Source organism: Thermobia domestica, chromosome 9 (genome assembly GCF_964235325.1).
Source record: "Thermobia domestica chromosome 9, izTheDome1.hap1.1, whole genome shotgun sequence".
Lineage (NCBI taxonomy): Eukaryota > Metazoa > Arthropoda > Insecta > Zygentoma > Lepismatidae > Thermobia > Thermobia domestica.
In genome coordinates, this window is record NC_137462.1 from 89188507 (window position 1) to 89202181 (window position 13675).

Genomic DNA, 13675 nt, shown 5'->3' on the forward strand with positions numbered 1-13675 from the left:
TGACGGAAATTATATATGAAATTATTATGTCGATATTGACTATAGTGAAAAAGAAAAAAAATCGTTGAGACAAGCAGTATTCTCTTCGATTTTTTTTCTGGTGTATGAAAACGCACTGGATATCTCATTTTCTCATTGAAATGCTGAGGGCATTCAGGAGACAATTTGGTAACTATGCAATTCGGAATTCTGGATCACGTACCATTTGGAACACCCTGTATTACTTAAATTAATTTATTGATTTAAAAATTTTATCAAATAACTAATTTTTGTAGAGTAAGCCACATTAAAATATTTATAAAGAAGTCATAAGTAAAATTATTAGTTCAAAATTTGCCACAGTTTACTATAGCTAAAAAGGAAAGATGTTGTTGTGTATATATCAATGGGTAATAAACTAAAACGGTGAAGGAACTCTACAATCCTCGCAAGAAAATCAATCACACTGTTAACTATCTTGTATCTCTTTTAGGAGAGAATGTCCAAGTTAGGTTGTTTTCACAGTCAGGGATATATTTCAAAGTAATATTATATACTGGTTTCTTTGTCCGCCTAGAAGTAGGACACAAACGGAAGCTGTGTAGACAAATTAAGTAGAAGAGGAATTTTTAATTTATAAACTATTGGAGAAAATAGAAATTCCAAACGTGTTATATCGTTTCTTGCTGCGACTACAATGGCACCTAAATAAGTGAAGTCAAATAGAGAATAAGATACAGATTGTTTTGACGATAAAGATTATTGGTACCAGAATTCAAGTGCAGTTACTGTTTTATGTTTTTGAAAATGTCACTTCATGATTTTTTTCCTAGCCTACCATTAATTATCTTTATTAGAGGGGGGGGGGGGGCACGGTGGCTCTATTGTACAGTGTTTACCTCTGGTGCGTGGGATTCCTGATTCAATCCCCGTTCAAGTAAGTTTGTAATGGATAACATCGTGTCCGTGGGTTTTCTCGTGGTACTCCCGTTTCCTCCCACATTCTTGCTCGATCGATTCTTCCATCATCATTTACTTGCCTGGCTCCGTGTCCCTTGGCCTAAACGGAAAATACTGGTACGTTAAACTGAAAGATTTCATTTCATTTCAATTACCTTGAGTGCTGTTGAGAGAATTAATTGTGATATGTAATTAAATAAATTCATTCAGTCATTATATATATATATGTGTGTGTGTGTGTGTGTAATCATCTTTATATTCACAAGATTACTTTGTATATCTCTATTTGCAATTCCTTATAAACGATTTTTTTTTTTTTTCTATTCACACCGTTTTTCTTCATGTGAAATCGGTGACTTACCGATCTTGGTTTACCTACAGGTAGACCCTCTAAGTACTTAGATATACTGATACATAATTTTCCTTTACTAACAACTATCATGAATTACAACTGAACTACTTATTAGATAATTTAAACAATATCCACCAAGAAATAAAATTTACAAGTGAAAAGGAACTGAATGACATTTTTAATATAAAGGTGACTAACAACAGAAAAAATATAGAAACTTTTAACAGATATCAGGAATCTTCAGTTAACACCCTTGCCATTCGTGATGAACTTGAACTTTCTGTTCCCGTAATTCCGCATTTTATTCCCTGTAAGGGAACCTACCTCGGGCGAAAACTCGAGTAGTAATTCGTGTTCCATTTTTAAGCAGTTGAATACTAAGTTCTCGTCTCATGGCTTCAGTACACAAAAGGACATTAAAATTCAACGAACCAATCATCCGTTAAAGATACTAAAAATAAATTTAATACATTTTTCAATTGAAGATAATGATAGAATATAATGAATATACTTCAAAAAAATTGTTTACTAAAATTCATAGTAAGAAATCAATTTTAAGGAAGGCTTCAATCAATTACAAAAAAGTGCAAAGTGATTGTGTATATAGAGAAACTTATGAATATGAAAGGAACTATATGGACATGACATAAATTAATATTAAAGTTCGAATTAAAGAACACGTTAGGCATAAAAGCCAGTCTGTCGAAATATTTATTAGACCAAAAATCTAAAACTGATACACTTGAGATCTTGCACAAATCTCATTAAAATAAATAAATAAAGCATTTGGATCTTTTCACACACGTAAAATGAATCTATATACCAAGAACAGTACAATAATTCAAACAAATCATTAAATAACAGTGTTAAAAATTTAAAAAAAAAAAAAAAAAACATATATCATCACCATCTTCTATATTTTATTATCAATAATTTTCACAGCCGCATTAAGAAATGATTTCGAGAAATTTACAGCACGCCTGTAGATTTTGTTCTTCCTTTGTTCCCCAATAGTTCATAGCTATAAATTCCACTGTACCAAATCTTCCATGCAAATAAATTCTTTCCTATCCTGTTTTTAGATTGCGAAAGGAGCCTATATGGCGTTTTAAAATACAGCTCTGATTGACAAATTAAAACCGACGTGAAAGATATGGATCCTAAACTAAATAAAATATGTCCAGTTAATCAAGTAACCTTGTATCACCTTACCTCGCACTCATTCCAATATTCTTCCAACCAATTTTCTGACAACGGGCCTCTTTGTGTTTTTTGTGAAATATAATATTTCGGATCTTCCTCTTTACAATAATCAGCTCCATATAGCTGATCCTTTACCACGTCTATAACGTCTGCAAGGGAAATCACTTCTCGTTAAAACTGAAACTAACGTTTACGATAATTTATCGATTTACACAATTAGAAACATAAAAGAAATTAAGGTTAGTATCAAGAAAAGTAAACAAATTTAAATCTTGTCGATCTTTGATCTTAGAGGAAAAGAAAGAAAAAAAAAAATGTACACAAGAAAAGACAGATAGACATTAACCCATTAGTGCCCAGAATTCCCCAGTGGTATTTTGAAAAGTTTCTTTTCGCCTATTTGGTCTTAATAGTACTCTAAAATAGAAATTAGAATATTTTTGAAAAATATTTATTTTTTTCTTGTTTTTTAGGCCGGCAACTTAAGTTGCCAAATGGCACATACATATTCAAAAAAGGGAAAATTTTGGAAAGTTACAATTTTGAGGGAGAAAATACACTGCGAAAACATGACTATTAAAATCAAGTTAACCCTTCCTTTACAGACCTTCAATCCTTCCTTCTGGAGTCTTTGAAATCAATCCAGTTGAGTCTTTCTCCTCAAAACACATTGTAACCAAAAACAATGCTAACCTTACGTCAATATATCATACAAAGAAAATGCAACGATGCTATGACGAAACAGACTCCAAAGTAACTTCATGGTTAAAACCTGCAACGTCAATCCATGAATTTCTGCGCTATAACGAAAAATTGCCGTGGCAACTTAAGTTGCCAAGGGGCAGTAATGGGTTAACGAAAGTGAAAACAAGAGTGCAACAGCTGAAGAAAAATGTTCTAGCACAAGTACAACAGAAAAAAATTTTAACATAGAAGAATACAGAGAAAACGACTTTTGTTGGAGAGAGGATTCCATGAAACATGTTCTTGAAGCTGAAAGTAAATTAAAATTCTTTTCCTTGACTGAAGGAAAACTATAAACATTCTTTTAAAACATTCCTTGACTGAGGTAAACCCCAAGAAATACCTTGGTAGATCACTCTGCAAAGCCTGATACCTATGTTTCATATATATATATATAACTGATAATTTCTAGAAGGGAAGGATATATTAAAACATTCTTTTAAAAGGTTAGGCGAAGTCATCCTTTTCCTCTGGCTGATTTGAACCTCAACCGACCGATTCCATTGGGAAGCCTAAAATAAAGCACAACGCTATAACACAGAAACAGGGTATTGTTTTAAGGGTATTTAAGTGTCTTAAAGTCGCAACGAAAATCCACGCAAAATTCCATAAAAAAAACATAATTCTTGCAAAAAAGTATCGTGAAACATACATTCTAAAATTGCAAGGGCAGAGGGTAAATATGTTCGCTCATTCTAGACCGATTTCAACAAAAAAAAAAAAAAAAAAAAAAAAAATACTCGAAAGGGAACGGACGTGATGTTTAATTTTATTTTAATTTTTTAAGTGAACGTTACCTTGGAACATGTTTTTAAAGTGCGGCATTCCTTTATCGCTAACTGATGTTAGCCACAACCAACAGCTTTCATTTGAAGTCAAAGAAATCATATGCCATGGTTCTTAAATTTTGATAGAAAAAGTAGCTAAACTTTCTTCTTTTTCAAGATCAAATCATGTATTTACCCCTTGCCTCTTGACTAATTTTAACTACAAATAATAGGAGTAAGTCTCGTCTCAAACACAGCACACGCTATGTTTCATAAAAATCAGAGTTGTTCAGAAATTCATCGTGGAATATATTATTTAAAAGTAGAGATTTCATTAAATACTTTTTTTTTTTCCAGATTTCTACTACAAATACGAGTGGGAGACTTCAAAGAAAATATATGAAGTATTGATTAAATATTCTTTACGAAACTTTCCTTCTACTCTTAGATGAATTATATTATTACTTACCAACTATCCTGCTTCTCAAATCGCTTCCTGTGAGATTAAAGACATTCTCTTGACCCCCACTATCAGGATAATAGTAAGTTTCAATTTCGAGATAGAATTTCTCTACAAAAGGACAAGTATATCTTGTCTTTGTATATGGATAAGCATTCCATGCCTCTTCTTCCACCGTAAGAGCTGACTTCGGTAGAAGACTCTTCAGCCAACCTACAAATAAATTTTCACGTGAAAATTACATATGACTTTAAGACATATAATTCAAAACTATGTTTAAATCATATCCACAACTCCATTTACTATAAGAGAAAACTACTTATTGTGGTGCCATTATCACTAAATTTGATTTTTCTCTCGTCTCTTTATCTTTTTTCTTCCGATGACATTCTTTGATGTCTAATACATGTATGCTTTTTTCTCAAAGTGAGAGTCTGTATTTTTCTAAATTTATTTTTATTTCAATTACAAACTGTGATTATTAATTACTTTAATAATTATCAAGAAAGAAAGAAGAGGAAGAAGGAAAAAGAAAAAGCAAATAACGGTTTAAAACATACAATGCAAGGATGTTCGCCTATATGTTTATGCTACATGAACTTCGAACTGAAAAGCAATGGCGTTATTTGTTTTAAGCACCTATCGTATTGGTACTTGTTCAGTGTTGATACTTGTTTGTTTACACGAATACATGTATTGCACACGTACACGTTGCAGAACATAGATTTCAGAAAGTAGAACATTTAACTTTATAAAAAAAAAAAAAAAAAATCACGTTGCTTGTTTGTTGAAATTTAGCGTGCCTTTCAGCACCGAAGCTACATGAAAAATGAGCTTACTGTTTAGGGTAGAACCCGAACCATAGTACTGCGTTCAAATTTTAACGCTCTCCCACTGGGAATCGTATCCATGACGTAAACCAAAGGCGCACGCGTTAGTTACAAGACACTCCAATCACTTTGTTACTTGGCAATTTTGTCAATTTGTCCGGTAGGTAGACCACATAATCAGAAGAAACAAAGAAAAGATATGAGCAAAAAGAAAGCAGCGTATTTAAAGTTGTAAATCTTGTTGTAAATCTTGTGTTGCGGTACTAAATTAACGTTAGATACCAAAATTACAGGATAAGAAATTTCATTAAAATCAGAGAAACTTCGCAATATAATGAATAAGTAAGAAAATTATTGAATGATTAGATGGCCGAAAACTGGACAAACGCCTATTTCTTGTTATTGTTCTCTTAAAGAGAGCTTAAAAGAACATTATTCAATTATATGAGATGGGACGAATCTCCCAATTTTCATTACACCGCGCATCCTTCATAGGTATGAATTTAATGAAAAGCTAAAGGGTGAAAAAATCCAGGACTGAGCCGAAAATCGAGCCATGCTGCTCCGTTAACCACCACACTACCCAGTCCGCTCCTTGAAAAGTCTTACATTCATCTTATTAAATTATTTATTATATTATTAGATAAATGTAAACCAACTCTATTCCGATGTTCGTTACCATCTTGAGTTTCTGAATATAGTAATGTGCTTCCATCCTGTGTCCATTCATTCATCAACGTGATCTCATTCACGCTCGGAATATCAACTCATATGTCCCCATTTCTTCAGTAGTTTCATTTCCGCATCACTCATTTTACTACATTTCAATTATCAATTCTAGTTTTGGTTGTTCTGCACTAACTTTAATTTTGATTATGAATGGGTTAGCTTCAATGTTGTTAGAACTGCAGGTAATTAGCTAAACTTACAATTCTTCGAATACTACGATGGAACTTACAGTCTGGAAGATTACAGTCTGAAGCCAAAAATTCAGATTCAATCATAGGTCCACATACACATTTTACTCTTTGAAATTAACAGATTTAAGGAATTTGCTTACATCACGGCATACAAATATACAGTAGTTTAAAAATAAAACAAAGTAGTAGTTCCACTTGTAAATATCACAACCGTATATTTTGATTATTCTTGCAAACATTAAACTGTTGGCTAAATCAATAACAAACACACTTTCTTCTGGATCATACAAATAACTTGAACTACTATGGAATAAAAATTAAACATGTTTGCTCTAAAAATACTAATATCATAGAAAAAAACTTAAAAATCCTGGCATAACAGTCAGCTGGCTTGTAGTACTCAACTTATGGAGAGGTATGTGGTCAGCACATCGGTTCTCTTTACCGATAATGATGGCTTTCTAGACCGGAATTCGTCACTTCTTTTTCTCAAGTAGCTCCTAAGTTATTCTTACAACGCTAAGTGGACGCCACAATATCAATACCACCCGGTTAAGTATGAACATCACACATGTTTCAGCTGATTAGATCTGACCTGTCTGACTTCGCTGATCTCTCAAGAAGCGGTATTCCAGTGCGTTTACAGCGTTGGTAATACCAGTAAAAACATTTTTTTTTTTTTTTTTGAAAATAAGTTTTCCTTTCTATAAAAACTTCATACGACACAAAAACCTACACCTTTTCCTAGCAACAAGCCTGAAAAAGAGGGAAAGTAAGAATAAGTTAATTCCACAATACTTCTTGCTTACAACTTCACGATTCTCAATATAATTTGACTTCCATGAATTTGGTGTTAACACCAATTCAATTAAAGTTCCGATGGAGTCCATCAGCATAGAAGGCGTTATATAACACGTAAAAATAAATAGAACGAAAACAAGATCCAATTAGACGAGAGCTCGGGATGTAACAACACTTCTGTCTCATCACGTGATTGTTGATGGAATATTTATAGATACATGCATGCTTGCTACGTCTCAGCGATTAAGCTAAATCAAAAAAACTAATAATAATACGTTGGAAAAGATTTATAAACGGAGTGTTGTGGATGAAACTACTGAAAATATTTGGACTGAATTTCTATATCCAGTGAAGTGAATGACCAATTATCTTCAATTAAATCAACTTTTGACATAAATATGCCGTTTTGTAATCTTAAACAGAAAATTTTAAGAGTGACTCATAAAATATTCAAAAAGACGTGGAAATAACTAATTAACAAAATAATGCGAGTCCTTATTAAACTTTTTTTTTTATCTTAGAAGTTTTCTTTCTTAAAATAATCAGAAAATATCAAAACTAGACAATAACATCACAAGATGCATAAAAAAGAGTTGATTGCTCAGAGAGACGGGAGTAAGAAGGAAACTAATTAAATAATTTATTTTCTTAAGAATCCCGGTACATTTACATGTTCCTTATTTCTCTGTCGCTAGTTAAAGACAGCTTCATAACATTTGTTGTTCTTGTTGAAAGAAAAACATCTCTAATACTTCCTGACGAATTGAATGACCCAAATTATATACAAGGGCTGGATAAAAAGTAATGGCAACTTTGTTATAATTCGTACCAGCTTTTATGCACAGGAGAACACCTAATACATTTCTTCAATGTAATCGTCTCCCATCTCTATCATCTTTTGTCATACATATGGAAGGTGTCGTACACGGTCAGTGCATCAATCTTTATTGATGTCCCGCAGAGATCGTCATATGGCACGGGTGATGGCTTCTCTTGTATCGTAGTGCTTCCTGCGTAGTTTTTCCTTCTTTTTGGCGGAATGGTGGTCACAAAGTTCCTGAAAACATTGTTATGCATTGCGCCCATATGTCCACACGCGCACGTTGTCCATCTTTCCGAAACATATTGTTATGATGCTCCACTTTAATCATTCCACTTTACGGCATTGCTGCTTTTGACTGAATAGTACACAGTTGTTATCACTCACCACACTTGATTGTCTTATATTCCCTTATCAGTTACAAAACTCTTGTAGTACTAAAGACACACTTCTCTGACGTGAGAACAGTACTGCCAATACTTTTTATTCAACCTGTGTAAACAATTATTTTGTCTATGTCTCGAGATTATCTTGACAAATTCAGAAAAACTTGATTACCAAATTACTCAATTTACGTCTGAAAGCACCCAAATACAAACGATTTTTTTTTCAATTACATTCAGTAAGTGAAGTAGATGTAAGGAAAGCACTATACAGCATAAAATCTAGTGCAGCTGATTTTGATGAAATAACGACAAAAATACTCAAGCTAGCATCACTATTTTTATTAGCTTCCGTAACTAATACTGTAAATTTTTCCTTAGTAAATGACTGCTTCCCCATTGCTTGGAAAACGTCAAAAGTATTACCCTCGCACCGCTTAAGAAGTCTCAAGTAAAGTCTGCAAATAATCTTCGCCCAATAAATATTTTATAATACGCAGAGGATGTTTCTCTATGTAAGGACCAAGGGTATGGAATACATTGCCTAAAATAATTAAAGGCCAGCAGTCATTTAACGCCTTTAAAAACTCTTTAAAAGTTTACTTGTTCAATGACCAGCGATTATCCTTTAGGACTCATGATAAATGTACAATTTGGTGTGACACTACACAGTATATGTGTGTTTTTCCTTTCATCTTACTACATAATAAATTTTGTATTTCAGTTACTTGAAATCTATCGTTGATTTAGGTTACTTTTAATTAATGTTTTGAATTTGTATTTACTTCTGTAACTTTTTAACTCCCTTATTTTTAATGAGACTTTTTTATTATTACTCTTTAGTTTTACTTTTTTAAAAATGACAAGGGTTTTAATGACTTTTTTTTTTTTTTTTTTTTTTTTTAGAACCTTGGCTAAATCTCGCCCGCTATAATAAAGGCATTTGAATTTCAACATTTGTTCGGGACAACTGAAAATATGCCTGAGGAAAATTCTTCCACGTGTGTAGACACAAGACAAAATATGGGCTCAACCTTTCAGAACGATGAAAGCAAACTGACAAAATATATAGTCTTACCTGGCAAATGACTCCCAACATGATATATTTTATGTGTATATTGTCCATTTCCTCCAGGTCCATCAGTATATGGCTCATTGATAAGAATTTCAACTCCACTGCCGGCACCCTTACTCTCTTCACGACTCTTTTTCTAAAAAATAATACACTCATTTCTAAGAAAATTACATTCTACAATACAATTCAATAGTATGCTATAAGAGATAAGATATTTTAAGGGGATGTCTAAAGTCAATATCACTCTGTATCTAAAACCAACAAAATTTGGTCATCAGTATTTCAAGAATAATGCATGTGCCTGTTAAAATGTTGAATAAATGTTTCAAAAACCAATTTCAAGAAACTGATTGTTCAGTTTCACAGATACCCCGATTTATTTACCCATTTCTTTTGTCAAGTTCAATGAAATTCAAGAAACTTTCACACATATTGATAAACTTCTGAATACCTTCCGTTTCATGTTTTATGCCATAGGACTGGCCCAGTATTCATAGTTCTGGAGTTTCAGTTTTACAACTGTCGCTCTGAATACATATCATCTGAAACAAATGCATTATCTCAAGTTGAACTTGCCACCGTAAAAACAGATCATACGAATTTTCTTTCATATTCAGTATGTGTTAGAGAATGGGTAAGTAGAAGAACGTACAGTTGGTTTAGTCGCATTCTGTTATTGTTAGTGTGTCAGCCAAGCAGTCGAAAAAGAGAGTCAAACCCCTGAAGCATGGATGTTCGTTCCATCTTTCCTTTTTCTGAAAGATTATTTTCTATGTTTCTTTCGGTTACATAGTTTGAACAGGTAGTCATTATTACAAGCCGTATTGTTTGCGTAAATCTCCGAATGTATGGCATACGTGAATCCCGGGTTCGATCCCCGATTGGGATACTTGGCTCGGATACAAACTCGAGCCTGATTATTAATGAACGTGAGTGATTAGGAAAGCATTGCTGAAATGAGAACGTGGAAGGAAACTGGAAAATCTCGAGAAAACACACATACATCGTGTTATCTACCACAACTCATACGGTTTGGAATCAAATCAAGGACCCCTCGCACAGGTCTGACTACTCTACTACTGAGCCACTATGCCTCCTATATATGTTTGTTTGGGATTCACAATATACCAATAGTTCACGAATAGTGCATTTGAAAAACATATAAAGGCAGAAAATGTATCAGTTTATATTTTATTTACTAGCCATTTGCGAACATGAATAACATGGAACATTTTTTTAACAAATTAAAACTAATGGAAACATTTTGTTTTAACATAGAGCAATACTGAGTAATTTTTTGTTATTTTAACTTCTTTTTTAACAAAATCTCCGGGCTTCTTTGAAAGCTCTAAACAAAAATATATCTTAAAACTTTGTATGTGTGTATCAGTGATTAAATACTGACACTTTATACCTTTTATTCGCAGTTAAGTACTGACACTTTATACCAAATTCTGAATATTGATTGGTGGAATTATCATCCCTTATAAGGGAACTCTTCAAGTTTCCCATATATCCATAAGTAGAATTTTACAATCTATATGCACTTGTTCTTTTTCTCCCTCAAATATTCATATGATAATTTACAACTTTGAAATAGAAAACAAACTATAAAGGTAACCACGAACATTTTGTCGCTTTTTCACACACCACACCTTCGAACATCGATATGTCACCTAACACCTGGAAGATCAAAAATAGTCCCCATCAGCATCGACGACCTTCTGCCAACGTTCTTGAAGGCCATAGATTCAATCGCGGTAGAACTTGGTGGACCGTGAAGCGGAGAAGGTATCAAGTGCATTTTGCACCTCTACTAGGGATTTGAACTGGTGTTCCCGAAGGTGATTGTCCAAGGAATGGAACAGGTGATAATCGGACGGTACAATGTCCGAGGAATATGGCAGATTCAATAGTGTTTCCCATCTCGGCAATTCTAGCTACGTGGGGCTGAGTTTTTCATGAACACGGCTCAATTACTGACAGTATATAGTTGCATCGGTGCTCTGACCAACTGGTAGCAGTTCCCAGGACCTTCTTCTGATGCAATATTGGTTTCGGTAGTTTCTGAACCAGTTCATGGGATGCTAAGCAATGATGATGGCACCGTGAAGCTTCGTACAGGACCCACTTTTCATTACATGTCAACATCTTATCCAGAAATGACTCCTTCCTCAGACGAAACAGCAAAGAAATACAGGTGTCTGCTCGCGTTGCCTTCTGCCCGGACTCAAATCATGTGGGACCCATCGACCCAACTTGTAGTGCTGCCGAATGGTTTCTCCACTCACACTGAATTGTAGTCCCAGTTCCTTACATGTCTGGCCACTGTTCGCCTCAATTGCTGCCTGAAGATTTTCATTTTGTACATGTATTGGTCTTCCGGCACGTGGTGCGTCTTCGAGTGTTTTGTCACCATACTTAAACTTGTTAAAACCCCGCTGCACTGTTCGTGTAGTCACCAGAGCCGTAGCTAGAAATTTCGGTGCCCGGGGCGAAGTGGGATTCAGCGCCCCCTACACTCACCACATCAAGCTTTTCCTTCCACATTCTTTCTTTTCTTTTTCTTCTTCTTCTTCTTTTTTTGCATATAAGAGAAGCAGCTTTTGTTGATATCGATGTTGATTTTTTTTTATCAACCTGCTTGGACAGACCATTGCAACAGCCAAAAGCGATTATTATGTATTCTTTTACAAATAAGAGATGTTTTCAAGAGACGTATTTTGTACTTTTTGTTAAACTTGACAAAACTACCTTTAATTGGTATGCAGATCCACCTGGAGATCAGTTATGGAAATTTACAGTACAACTATTTGTAACGTTTCATACTATCGACACGAAATTGAATTTCAATACATTAGAAACTACATGCTCTTAAAACGTTCGAAATGGGCGACAGCATTAATTTCCAGTAATAATTGTAAATTTTTGTAATTTTATTTTGACCACACAAATAGCACTTTAATTTCGATTCTTTTAAAACCAGAATTAAACGGGTTGAATTTGTTAATGATAGACTTTCTTTTATTACTCTTAAAGGTCGGTGATGTATTATTGTTTAAAATGTACATGCCCCAACAGTACACGCTACAACAGTACAACAGTACAAGATAAGGATGACGATATAAAATACACTTTTTAAGAAGTATCACGGGTATTCGACTAACCCGCGATATCATATGAAAATTCTATTAGAGGATTTCAACGCGAAGGTGGGGCGACAAGATACTTTCAAACCTGTTATAGGGAAAGAAAGTCTGTATAAGGAAAGTAATGATAACGGCATTAGTTTCGTGAACTTTGGAACATCCAAAACCCTTACCTTGAAGAGTACAAAATTCCCACATCCCGACGTTCATAAATACACATGGACCTCTTCATATGCAAGAACACACAATCAAATTGATCACGTTTTAGCAGATAGAAGAAGACAGCCTAACATAATTGATGTTCGCTCGTTCAGAAGACCGAACTGTGACACTCACCACTATCTAGTAACAGTGATAATACGTGAGAGAGAGATTATCGTTGAATAAAGGGAATATTCAACATCTGAAAACGGAGAGGATTAGTTTCAAGAAATTAGAAGAGAACCAGGCGAGAGGGGAATACCAGACTGAAGCGTAATAGATTCTCGTTTTTAGAAGGTTTTCAGAGCACTAATGTTGAGGATACTTGGTTCAAATTTGGGATAGCATTAAAATTTGAGCAAAAGAAAAGTTGGGACATGTGGAAATAGGAACAAATCATTGTTTGACCACGAATGAACCAAACTAACGGAGAAGGGAAAATGGGCGAAACTGCGTTGGCTACAAAATTCGAACGATATAACTACACTAAATTTCGTTGACATTAGACGGGAAACTTCCAAAATGTTTAGAAGAGAGAAAAGCGATTTTTGAAAGCTTAAATTAATGAACTTGAAGATAATAGAAAAAGGGAAAAAATCGAGACATGTCCAAGCACATCAACGAATTTAAGAAAGAGTATCAACCTCGCGCATATATTATCGAGAGACGACGGAACAGTTCTCACTGATACAAACAGCATCTTGAATAGATTCAAAGATTTCTTTCACGATTTGCTTAACACGCAGCCAAAAACTAGTATTAGTAGGGAAAGGGAAATGCATAACACAACCATAAATTTCAGAGCCTATCCGAAGAGAAGTAGAAATTGCTATAAAGAAATTAAAGAAACAGATCTCCGGGTGTAGACGAAATTCCGGCTGTGTTAATCTTAACTGAAGAGGAAAATTGTTCCACAAAACACACAAACTCATTCTCCTTATCTGGAACGAGGAGGAATTACCACACGAGTGGAAAGAACGAATCATTGTTCCAATTCACAAGAAAGGCGACAAAGCAGATTGTAATAATTA

At 34.1% G+C, this 13675-nt stretch overlaps 1 protein-coding gene across 11 annotated transcripts in view; it reads right to left on the reverse strand.

The window, feature by feature from the left end:
- Nucleotides 1–13675, reverse strand: part of rdgB (retinal degeneration B) — a 461056-nt gene that overhangs the window by 87739 nt on the left and 359642 nt on the right. For all 11 annotated transcript variants that reach the window (XR_014133053.1, XM_081771516.1, XM_081771512.1 and 8 more), the window contains 3 exons: nucleotides 9298–9430; nucleotides 4475–4678; nucleotides 2504–2643 (listed from right to left, as the gene is read on the reverse strand). Coding sequence is in view for 10 of the 11 variants with exons in the window: in XM_081771516.1 (XP_081627642.1) it covers nucleotides 2504–2643; nucleotides 4475–4678; nucleotides 9298–9430 (477 nt within the window). In the remaining variant the exon portion in view is untranslated. The remainder of the gene's footprint in view (nucleotides 1–2503; nucleotides 2644–4474; nucleotides 4679–9297; nucleotides 9431–13675) is intronic.